The following is a 20,968-nucleotide window of genomic DNA, read 5'->3' as shown; positions in this document are numbered from 1 at the left end:
CTCCACTGTTTAAAAAGAGACAGAATGGGGACTGAAAGGTTAAAGTGGGAAGAAGAGAGCAAAGCCAAATTGTGAGCCCTGAAGCATACAGACCCCCTGTAATTCAAACATGTCTAAGCTGCCCTAAGCCTTGATGAACTGCTGCAGGATGTTTTGTCTCCTGCATGCTGCAACACTGCCAGAAGGGCATCAAAACCAGCAGAATTTCCCATAATTTGGATAAAGCTTCGTCTTCCAGCAATAGTAGTGCCTGTGAGCCTCCCTCTCCACTGGCAGAGAAGCATTGTACCCCTTCCCAAGGCTACTCGGGAAGGAAATGTAAGATTGCAGCTTAAACCAAATATAGCATTATTTTAAAAAAAGAAATTCTCCAATATCCAGCAATGCAGGTCACCAATGTTATCTCTTAACATGTGCTCATGTTTCCAACTGAAAAACTGGCAGTTATTTTATGCTCTATAAGTTAGTAAACACTGTTTTTACTGTGAAAATAAGATTTGAAAACTGGGTTAGCAGCTGTATTGAAATTTCTAAACCCTATTCAGATCTATGCAGGACAAGTATGTTGGACATAAGAATTGCTTGCTTTAGCAGTTTTATTTCATTCTTGTTTAAGAACCTTTAAAATGCCTTCCGTATAGATGGTTTTTAATATAAACCAGCAGTTAAAGAACCTAATGCAACTGTGCAGGAAAAGACTTGTTTCTGGGGATTAATTTTTTTTAAAGAAAACATGCCTTTGTATATCAAACCTTGATAATCTTTTTTGCCTTGCTGTCTGCTTTTTTGTGTCATCATCAGACTAGTATTTTCTTTTCCGGATTAGTGATGTACTTAACAGAGAGAATTGCCCGAAGCTACACATTATAAGATTTCCAGATTATGTGTTTGTCTCTATGATTTGTGTCTGCACTGGACAGGAGGCCAAAGAATCATAACTGACAAAGCAATAAATAAAAAATAGTTCACCTAGGAGCATGGATAGGGGAACATTTGGAAGAGCTGGTCACACATTCAAGAATTCCACATTATACCAAAAAGAACATTCAAATTCCACATTTGTTTGATCATAGAGAAAACTGGATGTGATAAGTGTGGTATTAATACTCAGCAGAGGCAGGAAGTTTCCAGTCACTGGTGGCGTTCCATCTCCCTTGGCCACTCAAGGTTTACAATTTCCTTGTGACTGGAGGCAGACTGCTGCACCTAAAAGTAGGAGCACCTTTCACTAGCTCCACATAATGAGGAAAACATGGTGTGTGCGCACATCCCAGCATCTTTGCTGGGGGTGATGATAGAAGAAAACATCTCTGAATACCAAGTACCATTTTAGAGAAACAGTAGAGATTCATAGGAAATTACTGGATACCAGATTCATGAGAGATTCTATGAACATTGGAACAGGAGCAGTTTATAAACCCTGATGACAAAGAGAAATGGGTTGGGGGCAAAACTGTCCAAGAGATTTTGAAAACATGGTACAGTCAATGCTAGAAAATATCTAGCAAACAATGAATGATTTTGTAAAACCCTACTACAGGAGCTACTACCAGCAATTCATATTGCCTGTCCAGGAAGACGCCTCTACAAATAGAATTATGCTGCTGCCCCAATATCATAACTGACAAGAGCATTTATTCACCCACAGAAAGCTGACTGAGCTGCCCACCACAACATATCAATTCAGTGCAAGACTTGCAATAAAGCCACATGCTCTTGGTATTGTTTGCAAGAGGATTTATTTTGCACATTGTCCATCCCATTAGGGTTTAAGAGTGATCCACTTACCTTCATAATACTTTTTAAATCCTGCACATACGTCCTCTCTGTCTCCAGGATTTCTTGGACCACTCTGTCAACGTACAGGAGCTTTGGGCTTGGAGGCTCAGCGATCAAGGACATGACACAGTTTCTGCTACTTTCCTTAGATTCAGCTCTCCGTGGCATACTTGGCCTTCTCCCAAGACTTCCGTCAGAGGTCTGCTCCTTTGGAGGGTTGTTTTTTTTCAGCTCCTTGCTGGAAAATCGCTGGGCCGGGCTCAGCTCTAGCTTTATGGCCCCTGCTTCCTTATCCTGGTTGAATAAGCCCAGGTGATTGTTTGAAACTAGCGTTGTTCTGCTGCCAAAGGAACAGTGGCTATCCCTGGAGGATGCAGAAGATGAGGTGGAGCTGAAGCTGACAGGACGGTCACTGTCTGACAGTTCCATGGTCTTAATCCCACAGTAGTCGAAGTGTCCGTCTTCTCTGTGCAGGCTCTCCCCTGTTGTCTTGGGGGTCGTGCCTACCATCACAGGAGGCAGCACGGCAAGAGGCAAATGGTAGCCATCTTTAAGGGGAGGAAAAACAAACAATGCCTTTGTTAAATAAAGCGTCATTATCATTGAGTATCCTCCCCAAAAAGGGAGACGTCCAACCTGCTTACCTTTGACAGCTGTTTGAAATCATCACTCACAGTCCCAATTTGCTATAATAAACCAGCTTCCCTACAGTCTCTCCCTAGACACTTCCTTCAGGCCTATATAAACAGCCATTTGACTGATTACTTGTACTGAGAAAGCATACCTTACAGCAGGCATGTCCAAATTCCATTTCACAGGCCGAATGCGGCCCGCTGGTCGGTTAATCAGGCCCCTGTGGCAGTTTATTTCCTGGGGTAAAATCCTAAAAAACCCCTCAAGAACTTCAACCCTAAAATAAAGCTCAACAACTTCAGTCCTAATAAAAACTCAACAACTTCAATCCTAAAAAAAGGTTAACAACTTTGGTCAGCCCTCACAGCTCTTCACTTCATCAAATCTGGCCCTCTTTGAAAAAAGTTTGGATACCACTGCCTTATAGGTAAGGGAAGCTTCAATAAGTTAGCAAATAAGCTAGTGAAACATTTGGTGGGCTAGTAACGATTGTAAACTGGTTTGTAAAATTTCCTTGTATGTTTTCCACTGTACTCTTTTCCTCTCTCTTTCCTTCTTGATACTGTATGCGGACAGGAGAGCTTTCAGATTCAAGTTTTATCTTTATATATGGGGATGAGATTATATTCCACCCCTCTTGTTTGGAGAAGGAACACTCAAATTAGTCAGCTGAAGATCTCTTGGCATACTATTTACTGGACATATCTTCTATTTCACATGTGTAAGTAATTGCTTAACCTGTTCACAGCGACATTACAAATTCATTAGGTTTTCATACTTTAATTTAAAAGGGGAGGGAGAAGAATAAGAATATATGTACTTAAATCATAAATCTGTGAAGACTTTAAGGTGCGGACAACACTTTCTCATTTTTTACTGCAACCGAGTAAGCAAAAATCCTGATCCACCATGCTGGAGTGGGTTTGGAGGAATTGGGAAGACACTACCACTGAAATGAAGTGTTTTCAGAGAAGGGATGAGCCAGCACAGGATCTGCCCATATGCCGTCAAGCAACAGAATTGATCTGAGTCCCTTTGCTGCACTAGACTGGGAGCTGGAACAGCAGAACAGTCTCCGTTCTCCACACTCTGCCCTAGCTGGTACTAGCAGTGAAGCTGTGGCTATGATGCTCCATTAAGCCTCACCATCGCACTCTTGCACAGCTCTCGCTCTCTCTGTGCCCAAGAAATAATACAAATATTATGTTTTTTGTGATTAGAACTAAAATTATTACAAAAATTAGTATATGCAGCTTCAGTGAAAAAGGAGTAATTTTCCTTGGTTTCTGGTAAAGAAATATGTATATGTGTTATCAGCATTAAAAACACCCCGAAAACCAGAATAAAAATACACTGCAGATTTAGACTGGCTTGAAACCTGGATAAATAAGATAACTGGGAAAGTCTTCCGTTAATTTATCACAAAGACATATAACTTAAAATCTGTGACAAAGGACACCTGATTAGCTGCCTTAGCTGAGGCAGAAAGAGTTCCTGTTTCTTTCAATCACTTTGTAGTCCTTCTTCCTGTTTCACTGATACGCTGTCTCACTTACAGATAACCTGAATGAACTAGTAAGTCACGTTTACTTTGTCAACACTGCACAGTTCAGTAATATAAACTATAGAAAAAGAAGCAAAGAATCCTCAGGAGGGGCCACATTTAAGGCAACACAAGCAAAAAGGAAGATATTGTGCAATGTGAGATCTTGATCGTTTTTACAACCACTTAGCTTTAATTAAGTTGTAATGTGCTCTGCTCTTAAAAGCCTTCAAGTTAGAGGACCTTGACCCAGGGTTTAGGACAGGAATGGAGAACCTGAGACCTGCAGGTGTTGCTGGACTCCAGGTCTCATCAGCTAGCATGGCAAATGGTCAAGGATGGTGGAAGGTGTACTATATTGCAACATCTGGATAGCCACAGGTTCCCTATCACTGGTTTAAGAGCATGAAAGCTCTGCAGCCAAATTCATGGGATCTGAATATTACAAAGCTGTGTCTGAAAAATTTAAAACTAACAGGTATTGAGGCGATGTCCATCAAACTTGCAGATGACACCAAACTGGGAGGGGTAACCGATGCTGCATTAAAGATGACCTTAACAGATTGGAGAACTGGGTCAAAACTAACAAAATGAATTTCAATAAGGACAAATGTAAGGTTCTACACTTAGGCTGCACAAATATAATGGGGGACACATGGCTTGCCAGTAGTACATGTGAACAGGATCTAGGGGTCTTAGTAGACCACAAGCTTAATATCACACCAGTGCGATGCAGCAGTGGGGGAAAGCTATTCTAGGCTGCATCAACAGAAATATTGTGTCCCAATCAAGGGAAGCAATAATACCGCTCTATTTTGCCTTCGTCAGGCCACACCTGGAGTCCTGTGTCCAGTTCTGGGCACCACAATTTAAGGATATTGACAAGCTGGAATGTGTGCAGAGCAGGGCAACCAAGATGATAAAGAGGCTGGAAACCAAGCCTTATGAGGAACAGCTGAGGGAATAGGGTATGTTTAGCCTGGAAAAGAGGAGACTGGGAGAAAATATGATAGCCATCTTTAAATATCTAAAGTGCTGTCACATAGAGGATGGAGCAAGCTCTGGAGGGTAGGTCCTGAATCAATGGATTCAAGTTACAAGAAATGAGATTCCGACTAAACACCAGGAAGAACTTTCTGACAGCAAGAGATGTTCAACAGACTCCAATGAGAGGTGTTGACTCTCCTTCCTAGGAGTTTTTAAGCAGAGGTTGGGTGGCTATCGGTCATCCATGATCCAGTTGAGATTCCTGCATTGCAGGGGGCTGGACAAGATGATTCTCAAGGTCATAGTAGCAAAGGAAACTTGCTTATGCCAGGCCAGACCATTTAGTCAAGCATCTCAGTGTTGTGATTGGCAGCATCTTTCCAATGCCACAGGCAGAAGTCCATCACCTGCAACCCAACCATTGAACTGGAGAGGCTGGGGATTTAGGCTGGGGCCTTCTGCATACTGCAATGGTCCTTTCTTTTGTCCTATCTTAGAGGCCTGTAAGTAGGGGAGATCTGGCCCAAGGAAAGCAGTAAGTGACACTGAAATTTTTAGTTCAGGTGGATATCCAGGTCCGCTGCTGAATGGTAATGCATAGAGGCAACACTTGTTACAAAAAATAAAGTTACGATTATAAATATATGTGGGTCTTTAAGGAGATCTAGAATTCTAATAAACGTTAGACCAAAAGAACAGGATGCTGCATTTTATGATCTATGAGATCTCTTTAAATATGGTAATCCTATGGTATATACCTCTGCAGAAAGCATACTTCAGTGGAGATACCCAAGGTGCTTGACACGTGGTTGTTGCAGAAAATGGCTGTCTGTGTCAAACAAATTGTCCTACTTTATAAGATTTGGTTAGGCTTAACATTTCATTTCCCCAAATTCTGCCACCCTGCTCCATATCACTGGCTGCCAGTTGTAGAGGCAAGGAAGTATTGGGGTAAATCTGGCAAAATTATACTGGAGTGGAGGTGGGTAACAAGATGACTGCATTTTGGGCAACAGTTTTTTTCAAACATTAAATCCATTTTCACCCTTTTATTGTGCACTGGGGGTAGGGGGTGGGGAAGAATGCCAGCTCTATATGCTTTCATAGATCTACAACTGACAGGGCTTTGGTTTGGTTTGTGCAAGCTAAGCAATGGAAAGAGGGCTAATTGCATGTTTATCAACACTCACAGATAAATGTGTTTCAGCAACATGATCCCTTTCTTGCCCATACCTTTCCACAAATGTAGTTAAGCTCCCCACCCTGTCTGGCCTACTGCCTGTGAAGGCACATACCGCTGATATGCCAACAAGAGACTTTAAACACAAACAAATGCACAGAGTGAACTAGAGAGACAGTGATACAATATCAGGCTGGGAAATGCACTCACAGGTAACTTTAGTACTAGAAACTGTATGTTACAAGATCAAATATGAAAAAATAAGTTTCCCATGCTTAATAGTCTAATATTAACTTACATGAGGTTTTGATATCAAGCATGCCACATTCAGGTTTTTGCCATTCATTATGCATTTTAGGAGATGCTGGTGCTTTCAATGGTTATGCTTACAGCAATCACTGAAAGCACTCTTATTTCTGACAATTTCAAAGGTCAAAATAATGTAGCTTGATAAATCTAGCAGTGCCACATTTGAAACTTCACACCCATTTGCATTCCTTATACCAATTGCTGAAACTACATGCGAACATCTGCATCCCACATTAAAGCACACGATTCATGCTGTTGCCTCCCTGAAACACTTAATTTTAAAATTATTATCCACATAATCAGCATTACACCATTAAATAATTATCATTCATTGCACATGAAATCAAATGTTAATCTGAGCTATTTCCATTCTTAATAATTTAATTAGGGAGCTTTTAAGCAATTAAGGTCATGCTGCTGCACAACACAAGAGTAAAAAAGGTTGCTTGTAAAAAGTTGTAATCAAATTTTATTTGAAAGGTAAGGACGACATGCTCCAGAGCTTGACCACCTTACAGTGCGCACACACTCACAGGTGCTGTTACTGTCACAGAAACTTCCCACGCAGATACGGCACTCTGTTCTGAACATAGATGACATCAAACACCACTTTGCAGCTAAACTGCCCATGCTGCCTATGCAATGTAATAAAAAACAAACAAACCACAATCATCTTCAACAGTCTTCTAACAGGGCCACTAAAACTGTATTAATTACAGCATACAAAGCAAATTCAGCACACTACACAAATATTCAACAACCCAGTTACAGATAGGTAGCCGTGTTGGTCTGCCATAGTCAAAACAAAAAAATTTTTTTTCCTTCCAGTAGCACCTTAAAGACCAACTAAGTTAGTTCTTGGTATGAGCTTTCGTGTGCATGCACACTTCTTCAGATACACTTCAACAACCCATTCAAGAATTGCAAAACCTGCAGCCAGTGATGGGCTCCTTTCAAATGCCCCCAAATGCCCATAGGAAACTACAAACTCTCCCACCAGTTTGCCTTTTGTTTCCCAAGCTCAAATAAGCTACCTAGCTCTATCACACAGTCTTCTGTCATAGCATACAACATGTTTGAGTCCCCAAGCACTGTTCCAAAGGAAAGTCCTCTGCGACGGTATCTCACCACTGTGGAATGTCTTCAATGCTCCTTACGCAGTGAACGGGCAAGCTCCCCTCTCTCTCCCTTACGCTCCCTTGCACAACTTGCAACCTACCTGTGTAATAGAAGATAAATGCTTTCTCCAACTCCGGCAGTTCCCCCAAATCACCTCGCTCCGGCACTAAGGTAAAATGAGATGGTCTCGCTAGCCTATTCAGCTCCTTTGGTAGAAATACTGCCTGAGTCAGCTTTCGGCTATCGAAACCCTAATGCACAAAAGGCTCCACAGGAACCTGATTCACAACTTTCTCATTGCCCACACCAAATGCAGTCGTCGGCATCACTAAGAGCCTTAAATGAAACATGACATCATTCAATTCAGGAACAGGACAATAGACACCACTGTGGGTAACTTTAAATGCACACTTCACTGAGCAACACGCCACTAACTAGTCTCTTTAGGTGGGGGAGGGAGCAGCTCCCAACATTCTGAGTGCTTTCCTTCAACTAGTGATTAACTCTATACAACAGTGAGAAAAATGCAAAGAAAATATGAGCTGGGACAGATAAAATCATAAATGTCCTGTTAGTGCAGGAGAATAATAGTTTTAAAAGTACAGAAATAGGTAAATTGATACCCCTGAATTGCACCAACATGTGAAGACAGTTTTGGCATATTAAAAATGGCTGATGCTGCCCTGAAAATTTAACAGCAATATTTTGGCCTTTAACTTTTTATCTGCCCTCCCCCACCACTGCAAAAAATAGAAATCAAAGATTTTCTTTAAATTAAAAGGATGCATTCTTGCTTAAAAAAAAATTAAATATAGGACAGAGAGGAGTTTGCATACACATATACCCGATGAAGCATTTACATTTTTAAAGAATATAAAAACATGAACAGAAAACGCTATAAATATTTTCAGTGTTTTGTTTTTTTAAAAAAACAATTCAAACTATAATATGCAGCCATACAACAAAATAACACCAATGCCAGGTAATGGTATCAGTAACGGTATCAGGGCACTTATTATATCCAGTCCAGTTCTGCACTTCCCATTATACCTGGATCAGGTACTTCTAAAATGTTAGTAATACCAAAACTACCAGGCCACAATTTCACAAATTTTAGTCTGTCTAATAAGTGCACCGCATACAGATGGAGCACACATCTTGAATGTAAAAGGTCTCCAACGATCTCATCAAACCATCATGGGTTGTATAGTTTCTGGTACAGTGGTACCTCAGGTTACAGACGCTTCAGGTTACAGACGCTTCAGGTTACAGACTCCGCTAACCCAGAAATAGTACCTCGGGTTAAGAACTTTGCTTCAGGATGAGAACAGAAATCGCGCAGCAGTGGTGTGGCAGCAGAGGGAGGCCCCATTAGCTAAAGTGGTCTTCAGGTTAAGAACAGTTTCAGGTTAAGAACGGACCTCCAGAATGAATTAAGTACTTAACCTGAGGTACCACTGTACACCTATGGGAGATAGCAGTCAAATCCAACAATGCATATTCTTGCTAGTTAGTAAGTTTTGGAACTAACAACCACAGAGGTGTATTGCGGATAGGCAGAGACTCAGACCATAGAAATATAATTGGCAGAGGGCTCTTTATGAAGTCATTTCCCCTCCTCTCTGGAGTGGGAAGAAACAAAGAAGTATTTCATGTTCCCCCCTTCCTTCCTTTGACCAGCAATGAGGGCAGACATGCCCTCTGCTTGCTCCAGCTCAGGCACATGCCTAAGACTGTTTCTACTGTAAATATAAGTATTTTACCTGCATATAGCCTCTCCTATATATTAAAACCCATCCCACAAAACCAACTATCACATATAGATTTCATAATATGCTCGACCTTGGTCTGAACCAGCAATGTTTTTTTTTTAATGTTTTTCAAGCAAAAGTGCATACTCAAACAGCACTACATACATATTGTCTATGCCTTAAGTACTGAGAGAATGTGAGTATGTCATACTGGTTTGTAAATTAAAAACCCTATTATCTTGCCTTAGCTATATCAGCCCTTGGTGACAAGGCTGCATCCACCTTTGCTGCCTTCTACTTTATTCCCCCCACCCGCCAGCAGCTGATTGGGGCCTTCTCTAGTCTCCTATGAGGCTCTCCTCTCTGTCTGAAGGACATAGGGGAGAGCTAGCATGCCTTGCTTCCTGTTCCACAGTAGCAAGATAACTTCCATCATCCAACCCCAGTTTCTACAACACCCCTCCCCAATTCTCCTTCATCCGCCTCACCTGTCTGAGCCTGCCAATTCATGCCTGATCCTAATAGAGCCTCATGACTGATGACATCACTTCAGGTTTAGGCGATTGACCTTAAAAACTCTCAAGCTGATACAAGATATGAATCAGAGAAATTGAAAAACTACATTTCAAACAATGCACACTGGTCACATAAGGGACGTTGTCTCAAACTGTTCTGTGGACATCTTTCTGCAAGGTATGTGTCAGGGCTCAGGTGTGCTCATTCAGCAGGTCTAAACCCTGCAAGCAACTCTGTCACTATGCTGATCTCCATTACCATGTGGTACACTGTGGACCAGAGGTTTAGCACACTGAGTATCGGTTCATGTAGTTTTGTTTTTACATTAAAAGCTTAACTGGCAGCATGTGGAATTCCCACATAGAAATGGTTTATTGCAACATCGAAATAAAGTTTTCTTTTTAATCTACAGTAAAGTTACCTTTACTACTATCCAATGTAACGACCTCTGAAAATTCATAGAATTGCCAGAGCAAGAAATGGAAGATGTGGACATTTATAAAAGGATATCCTATAAAGAGAATATTATTTTGTCCAAATGGGATATCAATTTTGTTTATTGCTGCAAGTCTCTATTATTATTATTATTATTATTATTATTATTATTATTATTATTAAAAGCTGTCTGTTTGAAATGTTCAGAAATGTATTGTTCTGAGTGCCCCTTTGCCATAAAAATTAACCATGCTTTCAAAAACATATACATTTCCTAAATGCAAATCAACTATAAATGACCGAGGGGGATATTGTGGTCTCAATTTAATGATTTGCAAGCATTAAGTTTCCTACTTCAGGAATCTTAACAAACCATAAATGAACTGCAGTCAACCCAGGATCTTCTAGAGGACATTCTGACTTCTTCCCCAAAGTGCAGGGCAATGTATTAATAACCCTCTGCAATGCAGTGCAATGATTATTTAAACCTGTACATCATACTGCAGAGATTTCTATATAAAACAAAAGCTTTTATCTTGCTGATACGCTAAAAACACAAGTTTTGTATACACATTGTATATACATTGATTCCAGATTGCGGAAAATGCTTTCTTTCTTGCTTTTAAAAGTTTAATAAGATGCTTGACAGAATACTGTTTGAAAACCCCCACCCACCCAACCTTATAGCCAAAATGATTCCAGTTGTGATCTGCAATTTTTCCACTATATTCCAAAGCACTATGGAGGCAAATACATTATCCTTCTAGTAGTAGACTGACAACATCACTGCTAATTCTAGGAGTGCAATATAGTCCCACCAATAAGATCTATTTCCAGTTTGTTCTTTGTCAGTCACCTTATTTTCTTTCTCAGGATCATAACACAGAAATGCTAGAAAGGTTTATTTACACAATGCTTTTGTTACTTTTGTAAACTCTAGATTATGGTTCTGTTCATCAAAATGGATTTTTCCTCCTCTGCAACTTACAGCAAGAGAGGAAGGGCTCCCTCCAGACTTCCTAGAACAGACTTCCTCACTCACCCCTTGCTCAAAAGCTTCCTTCTGTGGAATTCAGTTTCCCCAAACCACCATCACTGGGTTCCATTTATTACCCTACTATTCTTTGAAGTATGCACAGCTATCACTTCTACAGCTGAAGAGATAAGCTTTTTTATTTAAATTTTAAAATTTGTACCAAAGACTAGCTTGTCTCTTCAACAGCTAAACCAGGGGTCAGCAAACTTTTTCAGCAGATGGCCAGCCCACTGTCCCTCAGACCTTGTGGGGGGCTGGACTATATTTTTTTTGCGGGGGGAATGAACAAATTCCTATGCCCCACAAATAACCCAGAGATGCATTTTAAATAAAAGCACACATTCTACTCATGTAAAAACACACTGATTGCCGGACCGTCCGTGGGCTGGATTTAGAAGGCGATTGGGCCAGATCCAGCCCCCGGGCCTTAGTTTGCCTATCCATGAGCTAAACAGTTAAATGGCCAGTCACCTAGACTTTGCTGTTCTTACTTTCCCATTCAATTAACTGCACTTCAGAGATAACTGTACATGAAGACAAAGCAACTGACTTAGCCTCTTCCAAAGAAGATTACTCCACAACTTTATGACAGTTCAAGTCCAGCTTTAGCCTGCCCCTGAATTCACAACACAGAGACATATCTTCCTTCCCACAAGTTATCCTTGCATCAGAGTGAATTCAAAGGGTGGTGTGGGATGTTCTATTCATTCTGGGCAGGGTAGACAGAACTCTCTTGGCTACTCGGTCACTCACCTTGTGCAATGCTTTAAAGACATTTGGAAGCACCAAGGTTGACCCTTGCTACTTCTAAGCAGCAATGCTGGTGAACTTCATAATACAGTGGTACCTCAGGTTAAGAACTTAATTTGTTCTCGAGGTCCGCTCTTAACCTGAAACTGCTCTTAACCTGAAGCACCACTTTAGCTAATGGGGCCTCGCGCCGCTGCTGTGCCGCCGGAGCACGATTTCTGTTCTCATCCTGAAGCAAAGTTCTTAACCTGGGGTACTATTTCTGGGTTAGCAGAGTCTGCAACCCGAAGCGTCTGTAACCTGAAGCGTATGTAACCCGAGGTACCACTGTATAAGTTTGTATGTGTTAAACTGAGCATCAACTTTCCAACTAGAAAGCAAAGGTACAACACATGTGCAGTTGGCATTCATGACTACAGGGGTGTTTTGCAGGCATATGAACAAAAGTGGGGGAGAATCTTGCATTCAACAGCTAACTTCCACCCCTGAGAATTTTCAGAAAATGGTGATAAATACTAAACCAATTCTGACTTGAGGTGAAGGATCACGAATTGTCTCAAAACAAAGCAAAACCCAGATGAAGTGAAACTAACTCCTTCCCTGAATCCCCTTCTCAGCACATTTTGGAATAATAAAAGGATGTGAAGGGTTTGTGGCAACCACCAGTAATGCCCAGTTACCAATGACAACCAAAACTGGTTGACTCCTTTGGATTAGTTTGCACTTTTAATTAACAGCTGGGCTTGAAGCCTTGCCTCCAGCCTAATTCCTTACCTTACAAGCTTTTCAACCCACTAGCACTTAGGTCAACTCCATTTCCAAAGTATTCCCACTCCCCGAGAGAAGATTTGGAAAAGATGTTAGACTTGTTATGTTTTTGTAGAATACACCCTCCTTCCACTCACATTACTAATGCTCCTCCAGGTAGTCCAAACACAGATGATGGATGAGCATATGGAAAGAAGGAAATCTTAGAAGGAGGGTATAAATCAGAGGGTAAAGATTTTCCTAATCCTACACAGATATGAAATGATTTGGAATATGGTAACATTGCTGGAACTTATGGATCTTAGGAAACAGAAAAATTGGACAATTAAATTTCTAGAACAAGGGTCTCAACAAACAATGTTTGGGAATGACAAGTTCCTGGATAATATATATGTTTATAAGTTATTTACAATGCTTTATTAATTGATCAGGTAAAATATATTATTTATATATTAGGATACTATTTTTCTAAGGTTTGAAATAAAGTAAGGTAAGCCTAGGTATTTGTAGGTGGTGTACTCTGTGCTATGATTTTTTGATCTGCTAAAAATGAAGACGTCACATTTTTTGGAATGATTTGGGGAAATCTAGCTCACCAGTTTATCCTTTGCCCATATAACTAATATCAGCATATTTCACATCAGCTGGGAGCAAAAGCTAGCAAGAGAAAGAATAATCAAGGTATATGCTATAGGGAACACTGGGATTGACTGCTATAGCACTTTTCGTCTTGCTTGTGGGTTTTCCACGGGCAGCTGGTTGGCTAATACAGGATAGGAAAGCTGAACTAGATGGACCTTTGCTCTGGTCCAGCCAAGCTTCTTACATTATTAGGAATCTAGAGACTAAGAACAGAAGACTGACTCCCCAAAGCTTTCTCCCAAGAAAATTGGTGGACTCCTAGTTAAATCAGGGGTGGGGAAACCTCCAACTCATGGGACAAAATTGACCTGCAAGGCAATTTCCTAAAAACACACCCACCAGCTGTCACTGGTGATGCCAACTGATAGGTGGGAAGGCAGCATTTAATCCTGCACTGGCGATGGGCACTGCTTCCAGCAGGGAAAAGGATCATGCAGCCAAGGCAGCCATATTTAATCCTTGCTCATCAGCTGGGAAGTGAGGCTTAAATCCCTTAGCAGAAATGCTGTTTGAGGCAGCACACACTTCTTTAAGTCAATGGGCTGGCAGCAGTGGAGCAAGGAAGAAGAGTCCCCCAACCCCGTCACTGCCACTGACTGCCCACTTGGTTAAAGAAGTGCAAGCTGTTTCAAACAGCACTGTGTTAAACAGGCTAATGCCTATAAAATCTACAATGAACTAGTTGTCTAGTTCGAACGGACTTAAATATAACTGTCGTATTTATTGTCTTAGGCATAAAGCAGCCAACTGTGCAAAAATAGTTTAAGGGGCATTGGCAAAGTTGCCATTTTTAAACGCAACTGCCCTAAACGTTCATGAATACATTCAAGTGGCACAGGGCTTTGCTGCGTTCCACCCTGATCTTTCCCTACCTCATGGGTCAGCATAAGAAAGTCTTCCACACAAAAGTTTCCAACACAAATGAGTAACAGCAAAACACTGACCACACGGAAAGGTCAAGCTGCTCTCATTACGTGTGCACAGCAGGGCCACAGCATGGTAAGCATCAGAAATTTCCCCGCAGATATAAAACACTACACTTTTTCACTTTACATTGTTGATTCTATTTTTTTTTGTAACTGAAGGGTGCATAATTAGGAACTTTCAGAGTATATTCATCTATTAGCATGAGTTACATTCAGGAGCAACAGACACAAAGCTTCCTTCCCCCTTATCTGAGGTAATGGACTATCCTGGATTAACCCAATAAACCAGAAATTTACCTCTGTTTTGCAATTTGTAACTAATTTATGAACTGATCAGTACTGAGGTTCAATCTTGCATTGCAAGCATGTTCTCAAAAGCCTTTCCTTCTTGTCTCGAACTTAACACTGAGAGGGTTAGTGGTGGCACAGAAATGTCATCTGTGATAGCGAAGTCAGAATTGGAGATTGTAATGAGGGAGGACTACTCCACATTTATGCACAAATTTGGGTTTCCGTTACCCTGATGTCCACCTAATATGCCCCACCAGTTTTCATGTCAAATAAATGAATAGTTTTGCAAAAAAAGAGGGATTTTTCAATTCATAATATACTGTGTGTTAGGCTGATGTTACTCCTTCCAAATAACATTTCTGACCTTTAGCTACTATGGAAACAAGTCGCCTATATAGGCCAACTCTTTAATTATGCGATGATCCATTTTCAAAAGAAAAAAGGGGATGTCCCAGGCTATCTGCTTGGCAAAAGACACTGAATGTTGAACACTGTTCGTTCTGTAGTAAAGACTTCTAAATTTAAGTGTGATGAACAGTACAAAAACAATGTATAATTTGCTGCACAATAAGGGGGCAGGAAAAACCCTACCTTTGCACACAGGATGCAAAGTGGGGTAATTCAGGCTACACACAGCAGGAATCTACCATTTTCAGCTGACTGCAAGAGGTAGACTAGACCAGGGGTGTCCAACTTCCAAGAGACTGCGATCTACTCCCACTATAAATAAACTGGCAGTGATCTACCCATTTGATTGACCAGAATTGTTGAGCTTTTTTGGGGGGGGGGAGGACAAAAGTTGTAGAGCTTTTTTGAGGGGGAGGGACCAGAGTTGTTGAGCTTTTCTTAGGTAGAGAGATCAGATCAGAATTGTTGATCGACCAGGATCGACCAGGGACAGCCTGCGATCAGCTGGTTGGACAGGCCTGGACTAGGCCATTCCTAATATTTTCAATAACGGTTTAGCATTGCACAATGTAATATGAAATCAGAATAAAACTGCTTTTTAAAATGCAAAATACCATATCCAGATTGGATCTCATAATATTTCTATTCTTCCTGAGTGAAGTAGTAGGCTCAGGGAGGGGTCTGTACCCTCTCACTTTAAGATTAGAGCAAGGCACCAAAATCTTTTCTTAAACTTACCTGCCAACTGCAGAACATTTAATTGATCAGTTTCTGTAAGTAAAGTCCTACAAGAAAGACTCCGTGACTTTAAAAATATATAGCAGAGAGCACAGGCACCAGGATACATGAACAAGAATGTGGCACCTCTGGAAAGGACAAATGAAAGCTAAGGGCCTGCTACCAATCGAAGAATGCTGCATTATTAGGCCACTAGGATCAAAGGAGTAAAGTAGTCAGTGAAATCAACATAAATTGTGAGCAATTTGCGGGAAAGAATAGAACTGAAGCAGCTAAAGAAAATACAGTGGACGCTCGGGTTGCGAACGTGATCCATGTGGGAGGCACGTTCACAACCTGCAGCGTTCGCAACCCACAGTGCCGCGTCTGCGCACATGTGGGTGGAAATTCAGTGCTTCTGCACATGCACAAAGAGTTATTTAGTGCTTCTGCGCATGCGCCGAAACCCAGAAGTAACCCATTCCGGTACTTCTGGGTTCGGCGTGATGCACAACCCGAAAACGTGCAACCTGAAGCGTCTGTAACCCGAGGTATGACTGTATAGTTGTGTCACATTATGATCATCATAGAAAGACTGCTGGAAGTGGTGTCTTGTGTGATGATTTACCGTATCATAACACATCATTCTGGCACAAAGAGTTTTCACACTGGTATCAGCCTCCTTCTAGAAGTAGTAATGCTAATTCTGGTTACATCACTGAAGAAATGAGATAATTGCTACTTCTCAACTTTTAAAAGGAAACAAAAAGCCAGTAACTCTCAGCCTGTGCAGACGTTTCATTGCTGAACAATGCGGCACATTCACTACTGAATGAACCCCAGAGCATGGCGAGTCTCTGGGAGGCTACTAGACTGGTTATTATTGCACTAAGCATAACCCTCTCATAAGAGCTATTAGCTGGCATGCTTGGTGGAAAATCAGTGTTTCTCTGGAAGCAGCTGTTAACCACTACCACCCCACTTCAATTCTCCTTTTTATTTAAAAGGATAAGGAATGACTAGGCTTGGCATACTCCAAGTTTTCCATGCAAATTTTTATCTTTTAGAACTCTCTCTATGCAAATGATATATACAAAATATTTGGGCCACAATCCAAAGAGTTACTTACTATGAAATAGTTTTGCCCACCCACTCCCCATCTCATGCCATATAACAAACTGTTCTTTAAAGTACCCTATGTTTCTAAAGCAGTTTGTCATGCCATATACTTAAGCTTAGGAAACACAAAACTAAGGGTGGCTGGATGTTTGGAAGTGCTTATACAGTCTCTTTGGGTCCCAGACCTGCCAAAATTCAACTTTTTTGCTTTGGTACTAGGTAAAGGTTATGGTTTTTTTAAAAAAAATTATAATGCAAGAGTGGTGAGCAGAATGAACATGTGCATTAAGGACAGAATCATTTATACAGCAGACTTCAGCTTTGTATTATTTCCAGCAGCACTTCACAAAGAGTCTAGCTGTTGTACTTTATTTTTGAAAGAGCTTGCCTCTTTGGCAGTGAAACAAGCCAGCTAAGCAGTGACTGCATATAGACAATGCAGCTACAAAGCCACAGATCAAGTTCAGTAAAGCCTGTAACTGTATCCAATGGTTACATTTAATTATACAACTAATGAGGGAATACATACATTGTATGTATATTGCTTTAACTGTTCAGCACAACAAATAAACGCAAAGTGTGGAGTATTCACAGCAAGAGAGATTTTGACCAGATGTGTACGTAAAAGGTATATATGTAGCAGAGATCATGCTAAAGCAAGAGCCCTCTCTTAATTTTTGAACCTTCTGCCTTGCACTGCAGTCCCACCTGTTCAGGAGGGACCCCATATCCTCTGGAAAGAGTTATTGGGGGGGTGTACAGGGGAGGAAGGGAAAAATCAGGTTTGCAAGCTGCCTTTCACTCACACAAGCAGTGGAGACAACTCACTAATTAATTAACAATAGAGTTTGGAATGCAGCATTCAAAATCTTCTTGTAACCTTGCCTCTAGTGGGGAATGCTTTGTCTGGAAGCAAAAAATGGCATCCTATTATAGTTGCAAGGATTGTGGAAAGCACCAGACAAAAGGATTATGGCTCAATTTGTAATTCCAGAGCCCTTGGCTTTGGTCAGAATTTATTAGCAGCACAAACTGTCATGGAATGTGTGCTCCATCTGCTTCTTGTTACCTTCATTCATGAGAACTGCCATAGAAAAAGATAATTTCAGAGTAATTTTTTCCATATACATACAAAGCTTGATAAAAATTCAAATGTCCCTTTAATATTATTGGTAAAGGACATTAACCCTAATGGGACATTGTAAACGTAAGTAGTTTTGTGATACCAAACTCACTACTACCACCACCAGTGTAAATGCTTTCCCTAAAACATTAAATGATATAAATTATAAACGTCTGCATTTCCTTTACATATGGCATCTCCTTTTTATAGGGCACTAAGCGTGCCAAAATGGGGGCAACAAGCAAAGTCATCATTTTGACATTAGCCATTCTGACCTCAAGATGACAGTCAGGATCTAAGACCCTGATGCTGATGCAGAACAAAGTGTGAAAAGGGTCCAGCTCTGTCTGTCCTGAGACAACTGCACTGAGAAGTACAGTGGAGGAAAGTATCATGGTGGCAGGCTAAGGTTTTTTTTGGGGGGGGCAATTGCCCTTCATTCCTCTTTACCAATTTCATCAGGTAAAGGAAGAGGAAAATAGACACCTAGCCTCACTAAGCAGGAGTTAAGAGGTGGCTTCTCTCTTTTGGAAGTATGGGCAGAATGAACATGCGTCTCTTGAAATTAACCGAGGGGGGTTGGAGGAGCTGAATGAGATTTGAATGTTTTTAGCTAAGTTAGTTGAAGGCGAACTGATTTGGAAGGTTGGGAGTTTCAGAAAGCTCAGAGCTCTCTCAGCCTTGAACTCAAGTTTGTGACCTTGGGCAAGTCACTTGCCATTCAGCCTCACTAGTCTGCCTTCTGCAGACCAGGTAGTGCAGTAGCAAATGTGGGATCAAAGGGAGCAATTGAATGTTGAGCCCCCACCTCTGCCTTGCACTCAGATTGTAGTCTTGGGCTATTCCATTCAATGCCACAAGCCAAAGAGCAGTGATACCATCCCGAAAATATTTTACATAGTTTTCAACTAAAAGGAATTGTCATTATGAGATGGCTGCATTTATCCCCAAGGATATCTAACTCCTTTGGAAGAAACTTCCAAGATATTATCTGACGACTGAAATGCTTATTTCTGGACATTTATCAGGTTTCTTTCCTAAGCTTTGGTCACCCCAAACCCCTTATCTATTTTCTTAGATTGTTGACTCTATAACACACACACACACAAACACACACACACACACTTATGATAAAAGCAAAAGTAAAGCTGCTGCAGTGTGTTTATAACCTTTTTGAATCTATAAATATTACAAGCAATAGGACATTGTTTTCATATATTTACATCCTAATCCATGCAAGTTAAATGGGACTTGTTTCCAAGGAAGCAAGCCCAGGACTGAAGGCTTTTGGCAATCACAAGACTGCAGGCAATGAAACGGCATAAAAGCTGAAGCTCATAAAACACAATTATATTCCTTTTTGAGCAAAATCCTTTCAAACGTGCTTAAGACACACAGTTATAAGAACGCAACACAGTATGTGTAAAGATGCATAAGAGGAGAAAACAGACACAGAGGAGAGTTAACAAGAATCAAAGGAAGTACAAGAAAAGAATTGCTTACCCTACAGATGCTTCCTCTGCAACAAACAAGCTCATTTTTCACAGGGCTGGATGGGTAAGCCTACCCACACTCCATTAAATCAATTGTTCATTCTGCAAATTGGCTTAAGGCTGCTCTTGGGCATTTTATACATAGAGATGCAGCCGCCTAGAAATGCATCTGCAAAGTGAGGCAAAAACAAACAACACCACATTCACATACCGATGAGAGAGAAAGAAAGAGAGAGAGAGCGCACACCCACGGGATCGCTAATGAATTCCCCGAAAGAACCAGCCTAAATGGCTATTCGCTGAAAGGTGTTCAACACAAGATTAACAAGTGGCTAAGAGCCACCCTCCGGTTTTGATTTTTAAAGCTGCAGTTTTTTGATACCACTGCTGGCAACCAGCCATCACTGCAGGCCTCAAAAAGTAGTGGAAAGCTTAAAAGGGGGAAAGAGCCTGCCGGGAAAATTCTTCTAAGCCTGCAGCTCTGCAGCACTCTCGTTCTTTACAATAAGGAAGAGCAAGAACCCTCATCCCATCGCCAGTCTTTCAATGCAAACTCTAAAAAGGAAATGTAAGGAGGTCTATGTGACGAATCACTTAGCCCAGCTCTAATATAGTAAATATTATGACCTGAGTATTCTTGCAAGGTTTGAACATGTGGGCTACTCTTAAAAATAAAACCACCACACACACACACACACACACACACAAATATCAAATATGCTCTCGCCAGCAGCAACATGGGTAAAACAGGGGAAGAGCTTGAAGATAATAAAGCTAAAGAAACGGATTTTCTCAGGCATTTCTTCTGACTGTTTCAGCAACTGACGAAGGGGAAGTTCCATAATCAAAGATCAACAGCATCAACCATCAAAGAAATCTTTATATTTTACATACATTGCAATTTATGGACAACCACTTGTTTCAGTCTGACATTAACCACAGTCTTTTATATACACAATGTAAATAAGGTATGCTGTGCTAATAAAACGAGTCCCCTTTCCCTTAACAAGGAAAGACACAAACCTAATAAATATATGGTTTTACAATATAAATCACAGTGGAACAGCTTTCCTTTCATATGTTTTACAGTCATGCATTTCATTGCTTAGCTCTGTCTATATTTTAGAATACTCAGCTTTATTCTTCTTGGAAAAATTATCTGTGTAATTTCCCTATTAACTTTTATCTTAACTGCTGCCACACTGAAAGAATTCTGTAGAAGGTTTTAGGAAATGTGAGTTTAGGTTAGTTTCCAACATATTAAATTGCTGTGATTTAATGTTCTATATGTCTTGCGAGTCAAAGAAAAACAAAAAGAAAAAATCCTGTAAAACACTAATGTCTTGTGTATAGATGAAATCTAAAGTTCAGCACTGAGACTTGAAGAAAGTTTCCAAGTTTCAGTAAACTGGTCCTAAGACACAAGTTTATTTGAAAGTTCTT

At 40.7% G+C, this 20,968-nt stretch overlaps 1 protein-coding gene across 14 annotated transcripts in view; it reads right to left on the bottom strand.

Moving 5' to 3' along the window:
• Positions 1-20,968, bottom strand: part of PLEKHG1 (pleckstrin homology and RhoGEF domain containing G1) — a 133,604-nt gene that overhangs the window by 36,422 nt on the left and 76,214 nt on the right. For 6 of the 14 annotated variants that reach the window (XR_014546718.1, XM_083607933.1, XM_083607934.1 and 3 more), the window contains exon 3: positions 1,789-2,327. Coding sequence is in view for 8 of the 14 variants with exons in the window: in XM_083607933.1 (XP_083464059.1) it covers positions 1,789-2,327 (539 nt within the window). In the remaining 6 variants the exon portion in view is untranslated. Of the gene's footprint in view, positions 1-1,788; positions 2,328-5,700; positions 5,719-6,964; positions 7,067-7,650; positions 7,968-19,517; positions 19,695-20,968 lie in introns of those variants that run through there. The other 8 variants (XR_014546722.1, XM_083607928.1, XR_014546721.1 and 5 more) reach the window with 7 other exon arrangements.

This window comes from Podarcis filfolensis (assembly GCF_964270895.1).
Source record: "Podarcis filfolensis genome assembly, chromosome: 3".
In the NCBI taxonomy this organism is placed as follows: domain Eukaryota; kingdom Metazoa; phylum Chordata; class Lepidosauria; order Squamata; family Lacertidae; genus Podarcis; species Podarcis filfolensis.
Note: the sequence above shows the minus strand (reverse complement) of the source record. Positions and strands in the feature narration are given on the sequence as shown.